We start from the raw sequence: 25958 nt of genomic DNA, 5'->3' as shown, positions 1-25958 counted from the left end.
CCAGCGAAAATAACGAGACTGGTGTGCCACAGCTATGTTACCAAGAATGTTTTATTTCTCTTGCAGTAGCTTTGTTAATTGCACAAAATCATGTTTTGTTTTTTGCCATTTAAACATTACCACACAATCCTATTCTGAAAGACAAATGTTCATTAAAAACAAAGCAAAAATAAAAATTCACAACCTTAATTACCTAGATTTGTCATTTAAAGAAGGTTTAAAGGAAAAAACGGGGGTGAGGGAAGAGGGAACTTTTCTTACAAGCTTTTCACAAGTGTCACATTTTCTCCTTAAAAGGGAAGGACTCCAAAACAAAGGTGAAATAGCTTAAACAGAAATATTCATAAAAAGGAACTTTACAGAATTGTCAACAATATTAAGACAACATCAACTAACCAGTTTCATTACAGCATCTCCCCCCCACCCCTTTACCTTACCCCGAGTCCGGCCAGGACTAGAACAGGCTTTGTGTTCAGACGAAAATAAGTTCAAAATCCCAGTGAAACCAACTGTGCCCAAAGCTCCCCACAGGCATGACCCCTGCATTCCCCCAATATCCTTTAAGACCGACCCTCTAACCTAGGCGTATAATCAGTGAAAAAAGGCCAAACTACTGAGGGAGGGCCTCACACCCACATGGCCATATTCATATATTTATTTCACTATAATGCTGTTTTTCTGCAAATTCAGACTTTGGAAAAACCAACCTATGCAGAGAGAGAGAAAGTAGACGGACATCCTCTAGGTGACTTCTCCTTGTTCTCATGCACATTCCAACCCCCTTCTGGTCCCCTATCCAAGGAGAAAAGCCAGGACCTCCAGGATGTCTCCAATCCACCCCTGAGGTTGTTTAGGTTAGACCAGGCCTGCTTCTCCTCTTCCCTGCCCGAAAGAACCCTGGGGCCTGGGAAGCACCAAAGCTCATTATGCTGGCTGGAGGACACTCAATCCTGTATCAAGAGCTGAGCCTAAAAAATGGTCATCGTTGGCCAGGGTAGGTCTGAACCAAACAAGGGACAGAAGGACAGAAAGAAATGCTATCTTTCTGGAAGGAAAGGGGAAGGGAGGAGAGGAGGGGCACGCAGGGAACCTGTGCAAGGGCTAGAAAACGTGAGGCCACCATGAGGGGCCCAGGTCAGGTGGCTCCTCGGAGTCTGTGGCATAACGGAAACAGGAAGAGGCCCACCTCCCCCCTCAGGATTCACTCCTCACTGGTGGCCCTCAGGAACCCCATTCCCAAGGGCTGGAATGCAAGTGTGAATACTTCAACAGCCTGGTGAGAGCCCCCGTTACACTGAAGCTAGGAGCTCTGATCCCAGCCTAGAGCTCCGCAGTGACAGCGACTTGAGGGGTGGGGTGCTGAAAAGTAGTGACGAGATCGGGGCTGCCACCAGGCTCACCGAGAGCTGGCTGTTGTGTAGCTCTGCCTTTGCTGGACTGTGCCAATCTCTTTTCAGTTCACAAAGGCATTGATGGAAGAGTTGGTTGCACACTGGTAGCTTAAACATGAAAATCTTCATCAGCTGTTCACCTGAGGTTGGAGGTCCTGTGGGCCCCGCTCTCTGGAGTCTGTGCTGGCTCCCATGGCCCAGGGCCTCTCCCTACAGGAGATCCCACTGGACATGACCACAGCCTCTTCATAATGAGGGAAGCTGGGGGAAAGCCTTCCAATTCTGCTGATTCTAATTCCGCAGATGGAAGGGAGTTGAGATAAGACAAGCTCAGAAGAAAAAAGCCAGGCAGCAGTTTTTGGGCAGCTTCTATCCTGGGATGAGAACCCCTGTGTATGTGTGTGTATATGTGTGTCGGGGAGGTGGGGGGGATGGAACAAAGAGGCGGGAGGGAGAGAGAGAGATAGAGAGGGAGAGAGAAAGGGAGGGAGGGAAGGAGGGAAGGAGGGGGGGGAGATAGAGAATACATAGCCACCTAGTCCAGGAGCCAGTGCCCACCTCAAGAGCATTTCCACAAGCCAATCCTGCTAATACCCCCGCCTCCCCAGGACCTCTGGGGAGGAGCAATGCCATGTGCTGCGCTAATGGCAAGTCTCAAAGTCTGTATAAAAGGAAATGGAGACAGGTGGACTGGTCCAGAGTTAAGTCCCAGGACACTGACCCCATGTGAGGAACAGGGTCAGAGGGAATATTGGAGGGGCTGGGTGCTGACGGTTTAGTGTATATAGGCTCGGTACACAGCAGACATGTCATTGTCAGACTGGTCCAGTGCCTTGGCTCTTTTGTACACCTGGAAAAAAAGAGAGAGTGTTAATCACTGGCAAGGCAGCTCTAGATGTTGAGACTGTCTGAGCCTGAGTCCCTGACCCCCCACTTACTGGCTTGACCATGGGTGAGACACTTAAGATTCTCTGTGCTCCAGACGTCACTTCTTGGTATGGTGAAGGTAACAGTACCCACCTTCACAGGAGGGTTAAACATGGTAAGGCACACGAAGTGCTCTGAGAGGCAGCACAGTCAGTGCCCAGCAAAGGCCAGTTTGTTGATGATTTAACATGTCCCCTCCTGCTCACGCCCTCCTCAAGGGCCTCCAACTCTTTGCCTTTGATCTTGCCATTCCCCATGCCAGGAATGCTCCTCCCTCAGGACAGTGGGTATCTTCCCTGACCAGCCAGGTAAGGCAGCAGCAGCACCACTTCATCCTTCAACTCAATGTCTTTTCTCTGTTGCAGTTTATTCTCATGTCTTAACCTCTGAAATCTCTTACTTGTTTAAATGTATGCACTTATTTTGTGTCTCCTTCTATTAAAATGCCAGGTCTATAAGGAAGGGAAGGAGTAGTACACCAATGTGTTCCCAGAGCCTAGAGCAGTGCCTGGCAACTAAGTGACCTGACATCCAAGAGACAGTAGGGTAAATCAAAGAGCTTGACAAGAATTAAAAAACCATTGCTCAAGAAGGCCAATTAATATCCAGCATGCTCTTTGGATGCTTGTGTCCAAAGGTGGCTGGACACAAAGGCCTGTCACATGGCTGGCTGTAGGTTTTGTTTTTTTTAAAAACACAGTCCAGGCATAAAAACTGGCAGAACCTAGAACCTGAGTTCTTTAGGCCCTAGCATTCCTTGAGCCTCTGAAATGGATCTGAGGAAGCAGGCACAGGGCTGAGGAGAGTCATCAGCCAAGCCCCTGCCTCTCTGGGGTGTTCTATCATGCCGTCCTTCATTAGATCAGGACCTAATCGTACCAGATAAGAGTCAAGAATGTCTGCTCGACCTGGGCTGAGACCGTCAGAGGAAGCCATGCTTGGGGAAGAGGGTGCATGAAAGAGAACATCTGCTTTCAGCAAAGCCCCTTACATCATCCCAGGGGACACAGCAACGCGGTCTCTCATTTCTTTCTCATAGCACAGCATCAAGAAAGGCATTTATTTTGTAGCAAAAAGGCTAGGAAAGCCTAAAAGCTTGGAGGGAACAAGGAAGCTTTTATTATATCCATCTTCCTGCCAATAATAACCATAAAGAACTATCTGAAGGTACCACAGTAACTAAAGCAGACAGATTCTGAAGGGAAATCAACACTCGGAGGAAATAAACTGTACTGGCTGAGTTCTTGTTTGGCTACAGGTAGGCTGCAGTCTGCATCAAGCAGGACGGCTAAACCTGCTGTCTTCCTGGCCCGAAAAACCAGAGGACAGAGATTGGGGCAACCACAGCCACTGGAAACTGATGGGGCAGAATTCTAGATAGCAGCCAACCAGAGAGGGGGAATCCTAAATTCTATACATAAACTGTGTCCAAACCTCCGGCTGACCCCTGAACCCTTAGTACACAGGATGGGGTTCAAGGGCCTGACTGAGGCTAAAAGAAAAATACTTGATTCGTTGCCAGAGACAGAGTGTGCAGTTTGAGTACAACTAGGTTAACAGCTTGCTAAAACCTCAAGAACAAAAACTGACAATCTTGTTGGAATAAAATATATAATGTAACCATCACAATGTCCAAAATTAATCAACATATGAAGAAATAGGACAATGTGACTCATTCTCACAAAAAAAGGCAATTGATGGAGACTGACCCTGAGAAGACCCTATGTCAGAACTACAGAACAGTAGTTATGCCCAAGCACATAAAGAAAACATGTTTGTAATGAGGGAAAATATTAGAAAAACTCAACACAGAGTCAGAAATTATGTAAAAAAAAGACAGGCGTTCTAAAACTGAAAAATTACAGTACTGAAATAATTTACTGTTGAAAACCAAAAATAGAGAATCTGGAAAGCTACCAGAAAAAAAAAATGACCCAGCACATTCAGCGAGCAAGTACGTGAGTGCTGAGGGCTTCTCCAGGGAAACCAGGGAAGGCAGAGGATGGCGATGAGAGTCAAAGCAAACCACACCTCCAACTTCAGCTCAGAAGCAAGGCCCAATAGAGACCTATTCAGATCAAAGAAGAGTCAATGAATTCCTCACCAGCACATATGAATTACAACAAATGTTAATGAAAATTCTTCCAGATAGATACTCTGCTCTTCAGGCAGGAATGAGGAGTGCTGGAAATGATAAATCTAGAGAAATAATTTTTTTTGTCCTAACATCTTTAAAATACACACAAAAATTTTTCTGTATATATGTAATTTTTCACACACACAAAAAGAAGAGTATAACAGAGTACATAGGATTTAGCAAATGAGTATGACTGCTGAATCATTATATTGATATTTCTTTTGGTCTCCAGTATCATGGAGCAACTAGAAGAAAAATCATGGAAATGTAACCCATACCAAATTTTAAAGTCTGTTCTATAACTACTTGTTAAAACGTACTTGCAAATTTATTGTTTTTGTATATATGTTATATTTCATAATTAAAAAAAGATAAAAAAAATATGCTGACAAAGCAAAAAATTACAGCACTATCTGGTGGGTTTGAAATATACTTAGGTATAACACTCAGACACCTATACCTTAAAGCAGTGGTTCTCAACCAGGGCATTTGGCCTCTGGGGGACATTTTTGATCGTCACAATTAAGGGAGTGTTATTGGTGTCCAGTGGATATGGGCCAGGGATATGGCTAACCATCATGCAATGCATAGGCTAGTCCCCACAAGAACATGTCAAGGATGAGAACCCCACCTATAAGGATTGGGGAGGGGGCGGTAAAGGGAAAGACACAGTTGCAGGTTTCTTCGTTCTATGGGAAGTGGTACAACATTAACTCTAAGTAAGCCGTGAAGGTTAAGAATATAAATTTTAATTCCTAGAACAACCACTAAAAGCAGGAGGAAAAAAAAAAGAGGTAGTTAAAAGGCCGATAAATTAATGTTAAATTCTAAAAAATATTAAAATTACCCAAAAGAAGGCAGAAAAGAGAAAACAAACAGAAGACAGAGGGGATAAAGAGAAATCACATGATGAAAGGGTTAGCGCCCAAACCCAACTGCATCACTAAGGACATGAAATAGTGATGGACTGAGTTAACTACGAGGTCCTGAACTCTAAGTCATGGTTCACAGACGTGCAGAGTCTGAAGTCACACTATCCAAATGCTTCAGGAACCTCCATGCTTTGTTGAAAATTAACCAAAAAAACGTTTCCAAGCCAATGAATGAAGTAGAGCCAGGGCAGAGGCAATTCAGAAACCAAGTCAAAAAGATGCTTTTGATCTCAGGCCACACTTGGAAGCCTTCAGAAATAACTATAATTAAAGATGAGCTCATCAACAAAAAGTTCAAAATACATGAATTCTACTTGGAATCCACAGGTAGAACGAATAGGAGGAATTTCAAATAGTATTGCAATCTGAAAGAGTCAAAAAATAAATACTCTGAAATGTTTTTTTTTTACATGGGCAGGCACTGGGAATCGAACCCAGGTCCTCTGGCATGGCAGGCAAGCATTCTTGCCTGCTGAGCCACTGTGGCCTGCCCAGTACTCTGAAATGTTACAGCAAACAAGGAAGGAATAGAATGCATACACCAGGAACACGAGATAATAAACTATGAAAGGCAAGTCTGGAAAAGGAACAAAAACAAAAACAGTAGTACTTTTTCTTTTTTTCTTTTGGTTTCTTTAAGTTTTTCTTTGCTGGACCTCTAAGTATTTACCTGAATGAAAATGAGTATTATGCTTATAGCACCTAAAATAAACAAATCTGTGTGTTTTGTGTATGTATGTATGCATACATAGTATAAAATACAGTTTTTTATTGTACTTAAATGGGAAAGACTATATTCTTTTTTTTTCCAGGTTAAATTTCTATCAGGTTGACCCAGGAATGCTAAACTTCTACTTTAAAAATTTATCTTCAAAAATCTAATGCATAGGTAGCTTAATTCAAAAATTAAAAAAGAATGTTAATGGACTAAACACCCCAAGTGACAGGCAAATATTGTCAGAATGTATACAAATGATAGATCTAATTATATACTATGATAACTTCATCAGGAAGACGTAAGAATGATCACAAAATGTCTGTGAACCTAACAAGAGTTTCAAACACATCAAGCAAAAATGGGCAGAATTAAAGGGAGACATAGATGATCCCATAATCATATCTGCAGATTTTAGCAGCCCTCTCTCAGAAATTTATAGAACCAGATAAAAATTCAGCAAAGATGGTCTGACAAACACTATCAACAACCTTGACCTTACTGATTGATAACTGCAGAACACTACACCCAACAACTGTAGAACCCCTCCTTTTTAAGTACACACAAAATGTCCACCAAGTTAGACCATATGCTGGGCCCTAAAGGAAGTCTGGGTCAGCTTTAAGATATCTAAGAAACCCCCAAATATTTGGAAATCAAACTTTTAAGTGATCCATGGTCAAAGAAGAAGTCATGAGGGAAGTTAGCCTGGTTATGAAGGCAATTTACAGTTTTAAATGCTCATATAAGAGCATGTGTCTAATATCAAGAGCCTAAGATCCCACTTTGAGAACTCAGAGAAGAAAAAAAAGAAACCTCAAAGTGAATAAAAAGCAGGAAATTACAAAAGAACCCGTGGCGCTACCTCATTAGCCGCAGCCGCCATGGGCGTGGGGTGGTTGACAGCATCGCCCAGTGCAATGGCTAAGCGGAGATCCTTCTGGATGTATTTCAGGTAGAAATCAGGCTTAAAGTTTCCTTGCAGGATATCTGAGGAGGGAAAACCACTTATCAAAAGAAATAAAAGGACCCTCAGTCAGTAAGAAGCCATCTGCAGTAGCAGGAGGGCTGAATGTCTCCCACTCCCAACCAGCATAACCCTGTCGGCAGCCCCCCACATCCTCAGCCACCTAAAAAAGCTCCTAAAAAAGAACCGTTCTATAGCAGAAAGCGGCTGCCTGTCTGACCCAGTTCTCCAGACATAACGAGGAAATAAAATGCAAGACGTGAGGCCAAAGGCAACTTTACTTTGGCACTTCTGGTCCAGGAAGATGCTGGCCAACTGTCCCTGATTGAGGATGTCCAAGAGTGTCTGCTGGGACTGGCCTGTCACTTGGGCCAGGGTGAGCCCCTCGGCGATGGTGGCCATGAAGCTCCCCTGGACCATGTTCACAATCAGCATCATCTTGGCTGCGTTGCCAACCTCACCTGGATGGGCAAAAAGTCACAGTTAAGTCACAAGAATCCTGCAGGCAGGAACTCTCTGCCCTGCCCTCATCCCTGCTTGGACCACCCCCAACCAAACCCCTGGACCCACCTCTATACCCAGGGAGGCCCCATTCACCTGCCCCCGACAGAATGGCTCTGACCCTTCTGGCTCTTCCTTCTTCCAGGCACTGATTGTGCAAGTCAAAGGAAACCTTCCCCTGGGGGCCCCAGGCAGAGAGGCTGTGCGGGGTTGACGCTGTCATCAGGGCCGTCTACAGGGGATGTGGCCCACCCAGGGCACGACGGGTGGGCAGGCATGTTACCTAGAAAGAAGGAGGTCTTCCCCATTGCCTGGAAGCAGCTGCTGCAGTCCTCATATAAGCCCCTGTCTCCGGCTGCTAAGATCACCAACATCCCATCATTAGACAGCTGCTGATTCCCTGAGACTGGCGCTTCGAGAAAGCGGCCCCCCCTGGACACAATCACCTAGAAAGGAAAGTCACAGCTTCGAGAGGCCTCCAGGCAGGGAGCAGAAGGCGCAAGGAGCAAAGGAAGTCCTCTGGTGGGTGGCCTCTCATCCCTGAGGGTATGTCTTCCTGCTATGCCCTTACACAGCTAAGGGGTGTGACCATCTGGCCACCTGAGCAGAGGCTCCAGGGCCTGAGATCTCTGTCAAGGTGTGACACTGTTGTGGTGGAAGGGTTAGACAGACCATCCTCCAACAAAACAGCCTCCAAAAGATGCATACATCACCTGACAATAAAAAGAGAGAAGCTGGGGTCTCTCAAAGGCTCCCATTTACTCATACAAGTAGACATCACCATCTAACAGTTTGGGCAGATACACCTTCCCTCTAGACACTTCCCTTTTGACTTCAACTACCCTCAGACCATACAAGTGACCCAGAAGTCACCACTCCCTCATGTGGGCCCAGAAGTTGAGAGAGGAGGAAGCTTTCCTATTCTGTAAACTGCTGATAGCCGTTTAAACCCAAAATGCCATGCTGGAAGCCTGAACTGTCTCATATCCTAAGACTGGCAAGCTACAGGACCCAAGTCCCATTCCAGCTGGGCAGTACTCTCCCATGGCTGTTCTGACTAGCCCCAAGGTTACTGGGCTCCTCTCCTCGCTTTCTGGCTTTGGGCATGGTCCCTGTGGGTCTTGGGCTCCAAATGAAAGAATGCTGGGGTGCCAGCCTGAGTGAGGTCGCTACCTGGGCCAGCTCGGTGACTGTGTCTGCATCCACCGTTGACATGTCCACATAGCATTTCCCAGGGCGGATCCCTTGCAGCACACCACTGGGGCCTAGCACCAGCTGTGGGGACACAAGGGAGAAGCAATAGCCCAGGCTCCCAGCAAGGTGCCTCAAGAACCCTTTATACCCAAGTTCAGTCAGACTCCTGTTGCTTTTTTGATACATTTTCTGATTAGGAGCTAATTATTAAGACTAAAAAGGAAACAGCAATAAAGCAAAGGACAGAAATGTATTATCAGTATGTTCTCATTTATTTTAAAAAGGGTATGTTGTATATCTTTTTATTTAAAAATCCCCTAATTAAAAATAGGAACCTTAGTATTTATTTTTTGGCTTCTTTGGATTTACTTAGAGTAGGTTAGTCACCAGTTTACTAAGATGATTACTGCCATTTGAAAGTTTAAAACACACAAATACAGTGATGGTTAAACACGGGAACCTGGCACAAAGACCAAATGCTCACTTGGCCCCAAACAAGAATGTGGAACCGGCTCAGGCACCATTTACATTCAGACCTCTGGGACCCTGGTGGCTTTCATGCACTGCTCTGAATTAAAGGAAGTCTGTGTTCAATTTCTGCAAATACCCTTCCCAACAGATGAAGGCCCCAGGATGGGAAATTTAATTCCCACATGCTGACACTCACTCTGTGTGCAGGGGAGAAGGGGAAGAGGCCAGCCAGCTTCCCTGGCTACAACCTGAGATGCTGAGGGGAGGGAGGGGATCCTTACATCCTTGGCCGCCTTTGGATCCGACACGCAGGCGAAGGTGATGTCACAAGTTGAAACGACTTCAGCGGGGGTTCTTCCTAGGCGGGCCCCCTCCTGGATGAACAAATCACACTGCAAAAGTCACAGACCCCAACATGAGCTGCAGGCAGTGCACAACAAACACGCTGGCCAGGCCAGAGATGTGGTTAATTGGTCCTCCTCGCTGGCCTCCCAAGGCAGGGTGGGCTGGGCCTAGGAGCCTGGACACGAGAGCTGGTGGTAAAACTTCTTTGAGGGAAGTGGACAGGGCCTCTTGAGGACTGTCCGCGTTTCTGCATACCTGGTACCTAGAACGATGTTCTACTTCACAGTAAGCACAAAACAAGTGCTTGCTGATGGTTTCCTGTTTGAAGAACAGGATGTCGAACAGTACCTGTCCCCAGCCCCTCTGTGGTTGCCTTGACTATGACAAAATCCACCCCAGTGTCCTGCGTTATCGACAGTCTGCGTGGGACTCAGGTCTGGGGGTCAGGGGCTTCCATCTTGGCTGAGGCTCCTCATTGAACTTCTGTTCTAACACGATGCCCAGGTGAAGACTTGGGGATCCTAAGGGTACTAACTTCTCCTCTCTGAGAGTTAAAATTGCCAGAGCACCCATGGCAAAACACATCATGAATATTTTAGCCTATTTACTTTTCCCATAAGCATTTTAAAAAGTAGTTGGAATAATTTTGCATCTAATGTTTATTTTCTATGATTTACATTCATCTATATTGTTGCAATCTTTCATAATTATAATTTATAATGGTTGGATGCAAAACATTTCATCGAGAAAGACACTTTAACTTACCTAATGGCTCCCCTATAGTTTGATATTTAGTCTGGTCTCAAATTTTTAACTATAACTGACCCCAACAAACATCTTTATGTATAATACTTTCTTACTGCTTCAAATTTAGGTCTCCAATACTAGAATAAAACAAGTTCCAAATATTTTAAAGCTCTTGCTGCAAGCGCCTGCACTTGTAGTTGATACACCTTCAATTTTGTTCACTTTTTGTCAGAGGACTCATTAAAAAGTGATGATCTTTCTCTTTAGTGATTCTGGTTGCTTCTAGGCTTAGAAAGACCAATGTTAATATTTAATTTTATTTTCTTCTGTTTTTTCCTTTTGAAAATATTAACTCAGCAATCTGTTGGGAATATATTTTAGTACGTGGTCAACAATGAAATGAATATTTTCCCAAATTTCTCATCTGTTGTCCCCAACATAGTTTACTGACCAAACCTTCAGGCTGCCTCACTGATTTACAATGATGCTATCTTTCAGAGTAAGTCCTGAGATATCTATTCAACTTTTATGGATCTATGTTTAATTATTTTAGCAGTATCACAGACTTTCAGTACTATAGCTTTATAGTAACATAGTAAACACACTCTTTTGCTTGAGAGCATTTTGCTCATTACTCTTCCTTTGCTGAAAACTTAAAAGTGTTTCTTATTTATTATTTCAGAAGAAACAAAGAATCATTTTTATCAAGATCTTTTAAAAAAATTCAATGGGGGGCGGGCCACGGTGGCTCAGCAGGCAAGAATACTTGCCTGTCATGCCAGAGAACCCAGGTTCGATTTCTGGTGCCTGCCCATGTAAAAAAAAAAAAAAAAAAGTAAAAAAAATTCAATGGGATCTAGCATAAGAATTCCACTAAATGGCTTTTCAAATAAAATATATACTAAATAATTTGATAACCTCTCTGTCCTCCACCCTCAGAAGGAGGTGCTTTCACTACCACCATTTTCATAAATGAGGACTCTGAGGCTTAGGTAGTATGCTGGTTTGAATCTGTTGTGTACCTCAGAAAAGGCAAATTCTTTAATTCTCATTCAGTGCTGCTGGGTGGGAGCTTTTTGATTGCTTCCATGGAGATGTGACACCCAATTGTGGGTGGTGACATTTGATTAGAAGGCTTCTATGGAGATGTGTCTCCACCCATTCAAGGTGGGGTTACTTACTGGAGCTCTTTAAGAGGGAACCATTTTGGAAAAAGCTTCAGAGTCATCAGAGCCAACAAAACTAACAGAGCCCAGGGGAAGCCGCTGAAGATGCCTTATGAAATGAGGAGAGAAAGCTACAAGATGTTGCCATGTGCCTTTCCAGCTCACAGAGAAACCCTGAATGTCATCCCCTTCTTAATCGAAGTATCTTTCCCTGGATGCCTTAGATTGGGCATTTTTATAGCCCTATTTTAATCTGGATATTTTCACAGCCTTACTTTAAACTTGCAACTTAATAAATTCCCCTCTTTAAAAACCATTCTATTACTGGTATCTTGCATTCCAGCAGCTTTCAAATTAGAACAAGGAGGTATCTTGCTCAAGGTTGGCAGCAGGATTCAGATCTACTGACCCCAACCCCAAATTCTTAACTGCTTTGCCTCCCCATAAATTAGTCTGAAAGAATGGCCATGTTTATAATACTTAATTTTCCAATCAAGAAAACAGGATGACCCAAGGCACTTTTGTCAAAAGGGACAGCACTCCATCACAATCCTCGGATTCTCCTGACATTCCTGAAATTGGTGAATGCCTAGATTTTCTGGTGACCCTAGCTTTCAGCAACAGTAGGACCTTTGAATCACAAAGTATCCTGCTGGTGGGGGAGTGACTATCCTCACTCACAGCTGAGGTATCTGCAAGCCTACCAATAACCAGCGCCTAGAGCCTCTTTTCAATCTCCAAACACTTCCTTGATCTTTTTGAAAAACACTGTTCCAGCAAAGTGAATGTTTTACTTTGCCTAGAAAATATTTTTGTTCATTCACATTCATCTGCTCCAGCACTACTTCAGCAATCACACCTCATTTCAGCTCTCCCTACTGTTGTCTCATTCACTGGACCATCAGTGACGCTTTGCTGTGCACATGTGGGATGCAAACCCATTCACAAATACATCTGCAGCCACATCATATTTCTCAAGAAGTTGGTACATTTTAAAAACTCCTGCCTCCTTTATTTCTAGCAAGAAGCATGGTGCTTTCTCTTACTGGTACTCAGACTATGGACATTCACTTTTTCTTAGGTGGGAACTTGATGAAAGCTATGGCTGTGCTCCATTAAAAAAGGTGCATGTTTCTAAATTTGGAATTCCATTTCAGGGCACACACAGCCTCCTAGAAGCCATGGACCACCTGAGGTTAAGATCTTCTAAGTCACTAACCACATACAGCTCTAAAATTACTAAAATTAAAAATTCAATACTTCAGCTGTGCTAGCCACCTTGCAAGTGTTCAATAGCTACACGTGGCTAGTGGCCACCATGGCAGACAGTGGCAACTCAGAGCATGTCCATCACATGTATGCTCTACTGGACAGCACTGCTGAATGTAATCCAAATGACAGCAGTCACGATAAAGAACAAAGCAGACCTGCCTCTATGCATTCAGAGCAAATGATAGTGACAATCATAGTCTATGACAGTGGATATGCACACACAGTTACATGCATGGAAAAGAGAAGGATAATGATGGAATGCAACCTGGCAGGGAATGGAGAAATTTCACTTCATATTATACCCCTGGCTATTCTGAAATCTCAGTTTCAATGATTAAATTCAAAGATTATAATATCTACCTTTCTTCATCCCTGAACTAACTGCTTGGCTTTTCCTACTCTGCATGCAGAGCACTAAGGAGAGAAGACAGGAAGAGACAGACCACCAAGATCATTAAGCTCCCAGAAATGCTTACTTTCTCTGCAGTCCGGTTCCAGACGGTCACTGTGTGGCCCATTTTTAGCAAATTGGAAACGATGCCACTTCCCATGAGGCCAAGGCCCAAAAATCCTATCCTGAAAAAAGACAAGAGACTGATCAGTTTTGGGCAGAGTAGGAGGGACAGGGTGGGTGCTAACTATGGCCAGAGAGTGCCCCCCAACCCCAGGGGAGACTTCCAGCCTCCAGCGCTGCTCAGCAAACTGATACTAGGCTTACAGAGCCAGAGGGGATGCATCTAGATTGGGCCTTTTCTCATTGTGCCATTGTTTCAAAGCGTCCCTAAATTTAAATGGGCATTTCTAAACCTTCAACTGCTATACAAAGAAGTAGGACTTGCTATGATTTAGGGCAAGTCTTCAAGTCTGGTTTCTCTTCTGCTTTAGTAGAGCACTGAGCTTATAAATTATCCAGAGAAACCACACATTCCTCATCAGCCCTTGAGCCAGTTTCCTGATGAGTGACCTCCTGTGCTAGACTTTCGAATGCCATTTAAGAGTAACAGGAACCACAAGTTAACTGAAGCATGTTTTCAAAACCATGTAGTCAATTAGCCAGGCAGCTTTCTCAAATGTGGGCATTAAGGACCCCAATTTTCAATTATCTTTCCTGGCTTTTATTTTCCCCAGCTCTATGCCCTTACACCACCTTTTCATTTGTCCTGCTGTCAACAGAGCTGGACCATGTCCAAAGCGCTTCTCCTTTGCATGAGTGTTAGAACCCATTTCTCCTGGGCGCACATATCCTACCTGTGGCTGCCTTTTTGAACCTCTCCCAAACGCTGCTCTCCCCTGGCTCTTCCTTCTCTCCTCTCTTCCACAACCTCTGATAAAAGGTCTATTATGATCCTCTGGGACTCCAAGGAACAGTGTGCCCTGCTTACCCTCATTTCCTAGAGCCCACGCAGTCCTGTCATTCCTCCAACTTGGGGGCTATTGCTACAGCTCCACCACTGCTGGCTGTTTCTACATGCTTTAACAGATGATTTTATCTTGCCCAAATATCACCTCTTAGCTCTTTCATTTTCCTTATCTTTCATTGCATGTGACACCGCTTAACAATTTCTGTTCCTTCATTTTAGTTTTCAGCTCTGGTTTTCCCTGGGGGGTTCTACTTTGACCCCATGTGATCCTTACAGGATTGACAGTCTCCTGGGAATCATATCTGTAGTCTTTCAAAGTACCCTTATACTCAGAGGTTGCCCTCATCTCTGCTAGAATACCAGCTCCTCACACTCTATCTTATCATTAAATCATTTGAATCAAATGCTGAAAATGAAACACGACTTTCCTTACGAAAATAGGCATTTTCCCTCTATGTTTCAAGTCAAGGCTAATAAGTACGAAGTTAACTTTTGTTGTGACCAATAGGCCATAAAGTCTCAGGTTGTGTTTAGTCCCACCCTAGTCCTCCTAAATTAATGGATGATACCCTATCTCCCTTTTATAGGCCATAACATGCCCCTGTTGCCTCCACTCTAGAAAGGGAAGTTCACTAAAAATAATTTGTAGAGTCAGTGATTTAGAGTACAAGAAATTATAAAGAAACAGGTATACTGTTTTTGATCTGAGGAAGAACTGTATGGAGGATACAAACTGGAATTTCAGTCTTGGTTGTCTTCCTCAGAATATTCCTTAGCTAAGAAACTCTTTTAACTAGTAAGACTCTACAAGCACAGCTGGACCAGAGTCAAAGCAAATGCACTTTTAAGGATAAGATAAGGTTTTCAGTCCAAGCCCCAAACTAACCCATCTGCTCAGGCAGGTACAGGGGAAGGACCAGGAGGGGATAGTAAAGAAAGCCAGGGATACAGGCTGGCCAGCTTTCAAATGTCTTCACCCCCACCACACCCCCACTAATCTCAAGGATTTTCATCATAGTTCTAAGGCATAGTTCTCAGTGTGGACCTCAGACTAGCAGCATCAGCACATCTGGTAATTTGTTAAAATACAAATTCTCAGGGTCTGCTCCTGACTTACTGATGCTGAAACCCTGGGGATTGGAGCTCTGCAATGTGTATTTTACAAGGCACCACCCAGGTCAATCTGGTGCAGAGTTCAATATGAGTAACAGGCGATATCTGCTTAGAGGCTCATCTGTGAGATATGAAGTCAACACCCCACTTGGACTGAAGAGAGAACCCACTGAAGATGTATATGACAACCTCTGTCTTCTACAAGTCAAATGACTCCCAGACAAATCAGTATCAGTAAGATTTATAACTATTCCCTTTCTTTCCATTCAACCCCAGCAATGGCAGGGAAGCAATTTCTGAAGAGCTTGTTTGGGCTCACCCAGCCCAGCAGAACCTGGGCCCCAGGAGACATTTTCATTAAGGTCATACTTTTTATCTGTGGGTGTTATGCTGCCATTTACTGCCGTGCTGTCTGCTGCTTGGATGGAGGTGGAACCAGTCTCCTGGGGGAGGAATCACAAATCATCAAGTCAGTCTGCCCACTGTAAGGCCCCAGGTGAGAAACAAAAACAGGAGGGGTGTGATCTACGTACCTCTTCACATATTTTTAACTTCTTTGTGATTGCCTGGTAACAGACAGCTGGCTAATAAAGAGGGAGAAAAAAGACCACCTATTAAACTGAACTTTTAATCAACCTCCATCGTAAGTTCCCTCAAAGTAATTTCCTGAGGAAAGCACATTTGCCTAAAAGCTCAGGTCTAAAGTGGGAAGTTAACATTGAATGATAATGTGGTATCCAATTTTATTATTTTTTTTGTATGCTGTATGGCGGGGTCAAATTTTATTATTTTTCCATGTGAGTATTCCATTATTGCAACACTATTTGTTGAATTTTTGTTTGTTGTTTGTTTTTTGGGAAGTGCATGGACTAGGAATCCAACCTGGGTCTTCCACATGGCAGGCGAAAATTCTACTACTGAACTGCCCTTGCATGCCCCCAATTTTACTGAACTCCAAACGATATATTAGAAATTTACACAATCATCTAGATTTAATTTTCCACAGAACTCTGCAATGTTCTTTTGCCAATGAGGATACTGAGAGTCGGAGATAGCTAAGTTAGATGCTCAGGGTCACATGGCTAGTTAGTGTAAAACTGGGCCTGACTCCAAAGCCACCAAGTGTACCAGTGAAGGCTGTCAAGGCTCAACATAATCTGTGGCCTTGCAGACATGCAGGGAAACATTTCCTCCATATCTCCAGGGCTCCTGGGACTATCCTGAGCAGGAAGACTCAAAAGTATCCACTGAGCAGCATGGGGGGTGGCAGCTCAAAAGCCCTAGATGCTGCAGATAATGGCAAATTCCTCAGTGACACAGTTGGTTGGGTTTTGAAAGCATTTTTTTTTTTTTTAAATCTTGACAACACCTGATTCACTAGTGGTCCTCTATCTGACTTTTCACGGGTTGCTGGGAGCACTACAGGCAGAGCCTTCATTCTCCATTCAGTAGGGGAGGGGCCCAGGCAATAGCACTTTCCCTTCAGGCCACCATCTGACCATGGATCCACAACCTAAAAGAAAAACTCACCTTCTCTGTTTGGCTGAGCAGGAAGTGATGGAAATGAGGGTCTGCATCTTTAACAGGCTGGAACCAGAAAATGATTAAATAAAAGAAGTTATCTTCCACAAAAGGTCACTTCTTTTTGTCTGATAACTACTCTCCTCTGGCTGAAATTCCTCTGGGATGTGGAAACTCGTTTCCCTCTGTTGGTTTGTGCCTCTTACAAATGACCCCCATTCCAGTTAGACTAAAACTTGCTTCGAGGGTAAAAGAAGAGAGGTTTCTACAAGGTTAAGTCTATGAATTATTCCAGCATTGTGAAAGAAATATTAAAAATACACTAATATTTTTAAAATTTAGTATTCCCTGGTGACTGCAGATAATTCAGCAGACTCTTTTTCAATTTCTAAGACTCTTTTCCAATTTTAGGGTTTTGGTCTATGTGTGTCTAATCTCACCGAAGATCGAAACTTGCAGATTATCAGATAAAGTTTTACAACTGTGGAGTTCCCAAGGGCTGTCCATAAGTACACCCAGCAACAGCGGACTGCTATGTCCATACCTATCCCCTTTCTTTCCATTCAAACACCAAAGTTCTATATAGGGACAATGAAAGGATATTTGCAAAACATTAAGTGAAAAACACTCGTAGAATGATCTCACTTTTGTGATGAGCAACACTACCCTCCACAGCAATGTTACATGTGGGTACGCAGTCTCAAGTGGGTGACCGACCAGGGACACCAAAAGGTCTGGCATAGGCTAAGCAAACTTAGTGATCACTCCAGAGGGTGGAGGCTTCACTTTTTATCTCATATACTTCTGTAGTGTGGGGAAGGGAAGCATAGTCTCATCATAAGAAAACAGGGACAAAAGGCACATCACATGGTAACTCCAGGAAACCAGCTCTAAAACCGTGGCTTGTCTTGGACTGCAGGTGTGCTCATTACCTCACTCGCTGTCGGTTGCCATTTAAACGCGGCCATGGGTCCAGCCATCACCCCCTTCACAGTGCTAGACTCAGGGATAGTGAGATCCTACAGAAGGAAAGGTCACACTGTGAGGAACATGGCAATCATCTCAGTAACAGATGTCTCCCGGTCCCAAATCAGGGAGAGCCTCTTCAGTGCTTTGCTTTTGTTAAGTCACACTCAACAATGAACTAACCCCCTGACAAGCTCCACAGCCTAAGTCTGAGTTCAGGCCAAGGTCCTAGACCAACTTCCAACTGACATCCTTTCCGAGAAACAGGGCAGTTTACTGCCATCAACAAAAAGGGAGTCTTTTCCCTTCTTGAATAATAAAATGTATTATTATGCCTAAATTTTCAAAAGGATGGTGACAGAAAGCCCAACTATATTCCAGGGTGTTTCCACAAATGACAGAGAAAATTCCTTATGGCAATAATGAATATTAAGAAAATAGTACTCGAATGACCCTTAATGTGAGTATGATAGCATGAGAAGGGCTGGAGAAACCAGAAAGGAAAGATAGAGGGTAAAGACTGAGAATTCAGAAATGCCTAGAGTGGACAATGATGGCGACTAAATATAGAAAAAAATATTTTTTTGAATGAAGAGAAGAAACACTACAGGCTTCAGAAGGAATCCCAGAAGCCTATCTCCTGAGAATGATTCAAGGACAGGGCCCAGCTAAACAGAGCCAATTCTCTCCAACGTATCCACACCCCACCTGGGCAAAGGGATTACTATTTTAGTTTTAAAATATTCTGCTTTGGTTCTTACCACGTTGATTTTTACCTCACATCCCCTTTTCCCACTTGCCACTTTCCAGCCACAATGGCCTTCCAGCCAATTCTTTGTCTGTCTAATGGGAGATTTAACATGTCCCCAAAGAACATTTTTTTTTTTTTTTGCATGGGCAGGCACCAAGAATTGAACCCAGGTCTCTGGCATGGCAGGCGAGAACTCTGCGACTGAGCCACTGTGGCCCGCCCCCAATGAACTTTTGATGTCCTCTGCCTAAATTGTTTCTCCTGAGTTTTCCAATCTTAGAAAATGGTCTCTCCCTTCCACCAGGACAAGAGCTTTGGTGTCATCCTTGGTTCCACTCACCTCTCTCATTTACTTCATCAGCAAATGATGATGACTTTACAGTTACATATATATTCAACTGCTGCTTCTCACCCTCCTGCCACATACCCAAGCTCACGCTAAAGGGCAGAGGGTCTCCTTTGGAGGTGATGGTTACACAACCATGTGAACATATTAAAGCTACTGAATTGTACCTTTAAAATGGTTAATTTTATGTGATGTGATTTCACCTCAATAAAGAACCTTCCTGCTCCTACCCTTGACCCAATCTAGTCTCTATATAGCAGCCAGAGTGATCTTTTAAAAAATAAAGCTGGACCAAGAAACCCTCCTTGGCTTTCTATCTCACAGAGGAAAGCTGAGGGTTTTATCCTGGCCTCCAAGCCACTACATGTTCTACCACCCCCACCCCACACTCATTTCAGACCTCATGTTCTATTCCATGCCTCCGATTCATCACTCTCTAGGCCCTCCACCTCATTACCCAAACACACCAAGAATTTGAACAAAGTTCTCCAGTGTCTTTGCACTTTTCATTCCCTCCACTGAGAACGCTCTTACAGCAGATATCTACTTAGTTTGCCCTTTCAGTTTAGACCTCTGTTTAAATATTACCTTGCCAGAGTGGCTTTATCCAACACCTCACTTCATCTCTTCTCATTAGAATACGATAATGATTATGATGACATTAAATGCTTTTTACAGGGCTCACTATGTGCAGACATTATTATAAGTACTTTATATGTATCTTTTAATTTCATTCTTATGACTTCATGAGCTAAACTATTATCCTCATTTTACAAAGATGAAGCTGAGGCACAGAGAGCTTAAGTAGCCTTGCCCAAGGTCACAGAGGAGGGAATTAGTGCAAATCAGCCAAATCAGGAATATTGGCTCCAGGATCTACACTGTTATAGGTAAGTTCTATGTAAGCAAGAATTTTGCCAATTTCCTTTACTCCGTACCCCAATGCTAGGAGCTATGCCAGGCACAGAGGAGGTGTTGAACTTTTACTGAAACCAGCATGAGAGGGACATCCTCTACTTTTTCACACTACCTTAACTCTAGACATCTGGGCTAGGGTAGAGCTGCTCCACAAAGCTTTCTCAAAGAAAGGAGTCTTGTTAAAAAAAGAAAGGAAGCCTGATACAGTGCTGTCCAAAAGAACTTTCTGCAACAATGGAAAAGTTCTCTCTTTACACTGTCCAATACAGCAGTCATTCATTAGTCACATGCCACATCAAGCCCCTGAAATGTGGCTAGTGTGAATTATTAATTTAATTAAATTAATTTTAATGTAAATGGCCTCACAAGGCTAGCAGCAATGCCACACAGCTGTATGGAACAGTGTGGCTCGCGACTCGCCTAAGGTTGTAATGACAGAATGCGAGAAGGAGGAACATCACAGGTCGAGGTGCAGTGGTAACTCAAGTTCTTGCCTCCCAAACCCTGGCTGTCGGTACCAGCATGGACTTTGAAGACAACTACTGGACTGACAAAACTGCTCTTGTCAGGACAGCTTGTGCTGAGCTGCAGTCAAGACTAGGGAACGTGAACCAAGGGAGGACTAGGGAACGTGAACCAAGGGAGGGTGAGCACTGCTCGGCTTGGCTCTTCTATGAAAGCCTAGGTGCTGCCCAGCTTTTGCCACCTCCACAGGGAAGAGATCACACCCTGAAAATGATAATTACCTGGAGCTCCGCCTGATGGTCAGCCTATGCCACTCCTCCCTGGCTCTAAGAGGAGCACACCAGCCAATGACAATCACCAGAGCAACACACTTTCTTCAGACCACAGGACACATCAGACTGGAAGACATGCCAGAATTCCAAAGCCAAGGGAATGATGCCCTTTATCACTGAAGGTGCTTAAGCCTAACAGTCTGAATGGAAAGGACTCTATCTGTACTGCTTCCAGGTAAACACCACTAGCCAGTACCTTCCTCTCCTGCTGATGAATCCTTTCACAATATGTCAGGTCAAGTATGAAAACCATGTAGAAAGGAACCTTCAAGAGGCAAGCAGGTAGAGATCCTGGGTTGAAAGGTGGTTCTAAGCAACAGAAGGAGAAATATTACCATTCCCCAAACTAATAATTCAAACTCAAGGGCACACTGAATTTTACTGGAGGTTTTGAGAGAGCTCCCTAGTAGTAAGCCTGGCAGCAGCCTCTGCGTTTGCATCAGAACTGTTCAGTTCTCACTGTTTGTAAAATAACAAATGTAACTTAGATGGATCAAATGTTTAGTATGTCCCAGCACTGTTATAAGTATTTTTTCTGTCTTTCTCATTTAATTCAAGGAATGTATGAGGTATGCATGATTATTATTTCCTATGATCAGTTGAGGAAACTGAGGCAAAAGTGGTTTACCAAGGTTGCAGAGCTGCAGCAAGCTATGGAGTCATGATTCAACTTTGGGCCCTTGGTCCTAACTTCTTCTTTACATTTCCCTCCCTCCAAAATGAAGTACTTTCTCTCCAGAGCAGGCAGAGAAGGAGTGGGTGACACTGAGGTCTTAAGAGGTAGTATAAGGTTGGAAAATAGTGTAAAACCTGGTAGCCCAGATTCCTTTTGGATCCCCAGAAAATAAACCTAAAAAGTCACATTACCTTTTTTGTGTGTGAATCAAATCAGCTCACACTCCCTGGAAAATTCTCTGTGTACTGAAACTGGCAGTTTTTCTGACTCTTCTGCCTTTTGGGCTGCTGCTTTCCTGCACTCATGGTTACATAGGGCTGTTACCATCACTATGTTCTCTAGCCCAGATATATTTTTTGGATGTGTAGTGTTTTTAAATTTTTAATTAGCTCCTAACATTTAAAATCAGAACATCATTTCACATAAAAATCTTTATATACTGCTTCTCTTAAAGAAGGAAAAAGAAATAATCTGGCAACAGCTGACTTTAACCCCGAAGACAGAGCATAACCTCCCAAGTCTGCCTGCCTGGCCAACCTGCTGCTCCCTCAGCACCAAGGGGGGTTGCCATGCTCCACAATGGAGCCCTGTCGCTGCTTACATCTGCTAGCAGCCCTTGTGCCCACTCCCTGCCCATCTCATTGGTGTCTGAGTATGTGAGCCTTGGTTTGATGTCTAGAGCTTCATCTGCAGCTTCAAGGTCCAACTGCTCTCAGCCATCTGGCTTCTATTTCTCTTTAACTGGCTGCAATGATCTTCCCCTGTGCTGCTTATATCTGTCAGCAGCCTCGTGTCCATTCCCTGCCCGCCTGACATCCTGTGTACTGCCACCTTTATCTCAATATTCTCCCTCCTTCACTTATAAGACTGTTGATCCAAATCTTTTCAGGAAGAAAATAAGGATACATTGTTTCTACTTTATTCCATATTGCTGGCTCTTCTAACTTCTTCAGACCTCTTCCTGCAAAGCGACCTTCTAATCTTAGCTTTACTCCCTCCTTATTCTCACAAGACAAACCTCATCCAATCTCATGGATTCAACTACCCTTTCTACCTATTTGGTTACCGAGCAAAATTTCCACTCTTGATGTAATCCCAGGCCTCTTAGTCTGTCTAGACATACTTCGAATTTATCACATTCAGAACAGACCTCCCTCTTTCCCTGTAAACCAGCTCTATTTCCTGACTCCTCAGCTATTAAGAAAAGCAGCACCATTTCTCAGGCATGAAGCTAGCTTGGTATCATTTTCAGTTCTCTTTTCTCATACATTCCTTATATAACCAGCTGACAAATCTTATAAACTGTTCCTTTGAAGTGACGCTCACCCATTTCCTTCTAATATTGGCAATCATGCCCTTAGCAGAGCTCCTTATGAATAGACACCTGGGGTTAGCCTTTTAATTGGCTTCGAGCCTTTCTTCTTTGCCCTCAATGACTGCAGCTTCATCTTACTAACAAAAGCTTGGATCACAACGTTCAGCTCAAAACCCTAAAGGTCCCCGATGACTCTATGACAATACCCGCATGCTGCGTAACTAGACCACTGAGGTCCTCTACAATCCAGCTGCAACCTACTCTTCTCCATCCACTCTCTTTACTGTCCTCTAAATGTACTAAGACTATCCACTTCCAATATCAAGCCTCTCACAGGTAGTGTTCTCCATTTTTGGAATGCCTTCAGTTCTTTCTCACTAGGCGTCCCTTGCCAGTCCTTGTACTCTGGTCTTTGTCCTATCTCAACCATCGACTTGAACACACGATCATTTACTGCCTTGTGTTCCTAGTTAATGCCCAGGCATCCATCAATGTCTCTCAAGTTAGTCCACTAAGATTCTTAAGGGCAGCAGCCTTTAGCACAGGACCCAACATCCACTCAGTGAGCCAAGACAGACTGCAGCGCTCAACTTTAGCTTATACAGAAGTCACTAATTCCGGAAGTGCAGAGGTAAAACAAACCTTCTCATCCTTTGGGGGCCGACCCCGCTTCCGGGGACTTTGCTCCTGGGCTCTTTTCAGAGGGGATTTGGAGCCTCTCTCTGAAGAGCCCGAAGATACCCTCTTCTTTCCTTCTCCCATATTCTTCTTCACTTTCCCTTCAGAGAGGCCCAGTCTGCGCTTCTCGTCACCTGAGTTTGGCCTACTTCTTTCCTCACTGGAATTACGCCGACTCTTGTCATCAGCAGAATTGTGGGATGAGGTCTGAAAGTTTAATAATAATAATGGTAACCACAGCAGCTGCCACTGACATGTGCCGCCAGGCACCGCTGTAACAACTTGGTATGACTTTGCCTCACAGCAATCGTATGACACAGGTACTGCCGTCCCCTGCACTTGATAAAGCGAAATCAAGCCACCTGCCAAAGGTCCCAAAGCTAGGAAGCAGGGTTTAAACCCAGGCAGTATATCCAGAGGCTGTGCTCCTAATCTGTGAACTACAAAAGGGAGAAATGGCCTGTGCTCCATCCCAAAGCCAAGATACTTCTCCTGGGTCCAAGCAACTTTCCTAAGAGCAACATTTTTTTCAAGAAAGGTGAGTCACATGCATGGAGACAAGGTGATTAGGAAAATGTTGATCCCTTACAACAGAAGTAGCCCTCTCTTTCTTGGCATTTCATAAGAATGAAGTCTTGGGATCAAGTGACATTTAATCTATTAGTTACTATGTAAAAATAACAAGTTTGACATTGGAATAAAATGAAAACTGCTTAGTGTCTCACCTGGTCTTTCCCTTTGGCTCGTCTTAGGAACTCTTCTACTGCATCCACAGCTTGCTGGAATCTTTTACCCTTATTAATTTTTATCATTTCCTCTTTATGAGCATGGTATGGTTTTAGCTGTTCCACTTTGATCCAGGCACTAGCAGAAAACAAATACAGAAAAAGGTATCATCCACACGTATATACCAAAATTAGCAAAGACTCCACTTGAGAAGAACGCAATATTCATTTGATTTATTTAACTGAACTCCGAAAACAGACCTGCCATTTTTTTTTTCCAAAATATACCATCAACTACTCCAAACTCTTGCATCTAAAATTGTTTTTTCCCGAAACAAGTCAAGCACTTCAACAGCAACAAACACAAATGAAACCTTTCATAGTTTCAGGCTGTTTATTTTTGCTCCCATTCACCAGCCTTCAATGTCCAGCCACATTCAACCCTTTGCTTCTCACCTCACAGTACAAAAAAACGGCTACTCACAAAACCCCTGGGAATCAAGACACCTAGAAGCATTATTGTGGCACTACCTGTAGCATCATTAGCTGCCTGCCAACAACTTGAACCAGATTTACGATCTGCCAAATCAACTGAGAATAAGGAATGCTCCCAGGGTTAAAAAAAAAAAATGCAACATCCAGAAAACATTGCTCTAATAGATATGTGAAGCCACTGAGCCTAAACTTATTCATAAACAATTATATCCATGGCTACTAAACCACACAAAATATGTGACACATGGCTTGGAATGAGGACAACAGTCACAAAAGGAAGATTTTAAAACCAAATGTCTTGAGATTTGAGATAGACAAATATACTGTTCTGATATTTAATTTTCAATTTCTACAATCGATGTCAAACACATGGTGAAAAATGCTGTCAGTTTTCAATTCCGGACGATCTGGCCTACCCTACCAACCTGCCAATACAATCTGCCACAGCTGGCTTTGTGGGGTTTCCCTATGATATACGGCTTACAGACTTCAAATAAAAAAGAGAGAATTTGATAGCCCTGGCAAAGTATTGGTTAATTTATATATGCTTTACCCTGCACTACTCATAGGTTTCCTTCTATAACCTTAAGAAAAGGTGGATCAGGTTAAAGATAATGGAACTGGCTATGACACTGACTTAGAGCTCTTTCCTTTCAACAAGGCTAGGGGGTATCTGTTAACCATGGTAAAAGTGCTAACCTGTGTTCATACAAATAATGCTACCAACCCACCAACAGCTGCCTGTTCTCTTCAGTGTTGTGCCAAAGGTGGTAATGATGTCTCTGCGCGAACACAACAGCCCTGGGACCATAAGCCTGCAAACCAGAACTAAGCATGCTATCAATGGTTAAACAAAACAATGAAAAGGGACACAGACCTTGGTCTCATTGGCATAACTCCAAGTGAGTTAAGCAGATATCTTTTTAGTTACAACTTTTTTTTTTGGGGGGGAGGGGTGCGTGGGCCAGGAATCCAACCCGTTCTCTCTCATGGCAGGTAAGCATTTTACCACTGAACCACCCGTACACCCTAAAGACAACTTCTAAAGTTTGAAATTTGACATGATAAATTCAATGGGTCCAATCATACAGGGAGGAAAAAATGGAATTAAATTTTGACCCCGTATTTTCTGGCAAATAGATCACTGAACTGACCTTCTTGCCTCTCCCTGCCTTTACAGTGCTTCCAAAGGACAGAGGAGAGGCAATTAGATGCAAAGCCAGACCTCCTCTAAAGGCAAATTAAGCTGCCATATTAACTGGTGGCTGTGAGATGACTCCCAGTATCAGTGCTGAAGCTTACATGACCTCAGGACAGACTTCAACCTTCCAGGAGCTTCAAGTCAGAAGCTGAGTACTGCACAAGGTCCCAGTATAAGATCAATGGGGTGAATATGTGAGATGGTTCCGAAAACTCCAAGAATAACAAATCTCACCCCCGCTCTGCCTAGCTACTACCATCTCTGCCTCCCACCCCCTTAAACTCACAGGGATCTCCAATTCAGAATAAATGGAAATGTGAGGACATTTGT

The 25958-nt window shown here is 43.6% G+C and overlaps 1 protein-coding gene and 1 long non-coding RNA gene across 6 annotated transcripts in view; one reads left to right on the top strand and one right to left on the bottom strand.

Moving 5' to 3' along the window:
- Positions 1-25958, top strand: part of LOC143667568 (uncharacterized) — a 250942-nt gene that overhangs the window by 131893 nt on the left and 93091 nt on the right. The gene's annotated exons all lie outside the window — the stretch shown is intronic.
- Positions 34-25958, bottom strand: part of GLYR1 (glyoxylate reductase 1 homolog) — a 34944-nt gene continuing 9019 nt past the window's right edge. For 2 of the 5 annotated variants that reach the window (XM_077141903.1, XM_077141902.1), the window contains exons 4-16: positions 23933-24071; positions 23172-23414; positions 17693-17779; positions 16770-16826; positions 15773-15823; positions 15609-15682; positions 13242-13341; positions 9517-9627; positions 8744-8845; positions 7854-8016; positions 7351-7530; positions 6968-7092; positions 34-2241 (exon numbers count right to left, since the gene is read on the bottom strand). In XM_077141903.1, the coding sequence (XP_076998018.1) occupies positions 2167-2241; positions 6968-7092; positions 7351-7530; positions 7854-8016; positions 8744-8845; positions 9517-9627; positions 13242-13341; positions 15609-15682; positions 15773-15823; positions 16770-16826; positions 17693-17779; positions 23172-23414; positions 23933-24019 (1455 nt within the window). In that variant the 5' untranslated portion in view covers positions 24020-24071 and the 3' untranslated portion in view covers positions 34-2166. The remainder of the gene's footprint in view (positions 2242-6967; positions 7093-7350; positions 7531-7853; positions 8017-8743; positions 8846-9516; positions 9628-13241; positions 13342-15608; positions 15683-15772; positions 15824-16769; positions 16827-17692; positions 17780-23171; positions 23415-23932; positions 24072-25958) is intronic. The other 3 variants (XM_077141899.1, XM_077141900.1, XM_077141901.1) reach the window with 3 other exon arrangements.

Source organism: Tamandua tetradactyla, chromosome 23 (assembly GCF_023851605.1).
Source record: "Tamandua tetradactyla isolate mTamTet1 chromosome 23, mTamTet1.pri, whole genome shotgun sequence".
NCBI lineage: Eukaryota > Metazoa > Chordata > Mammalia > Pilosa > Myrmecophagidae > Tamandua > Tamandua tetradactyla.
Note: the sequence above shows the minus strand (reverse complement) of the source record. Positions and strands in the feature narration are given on the sequence as shown.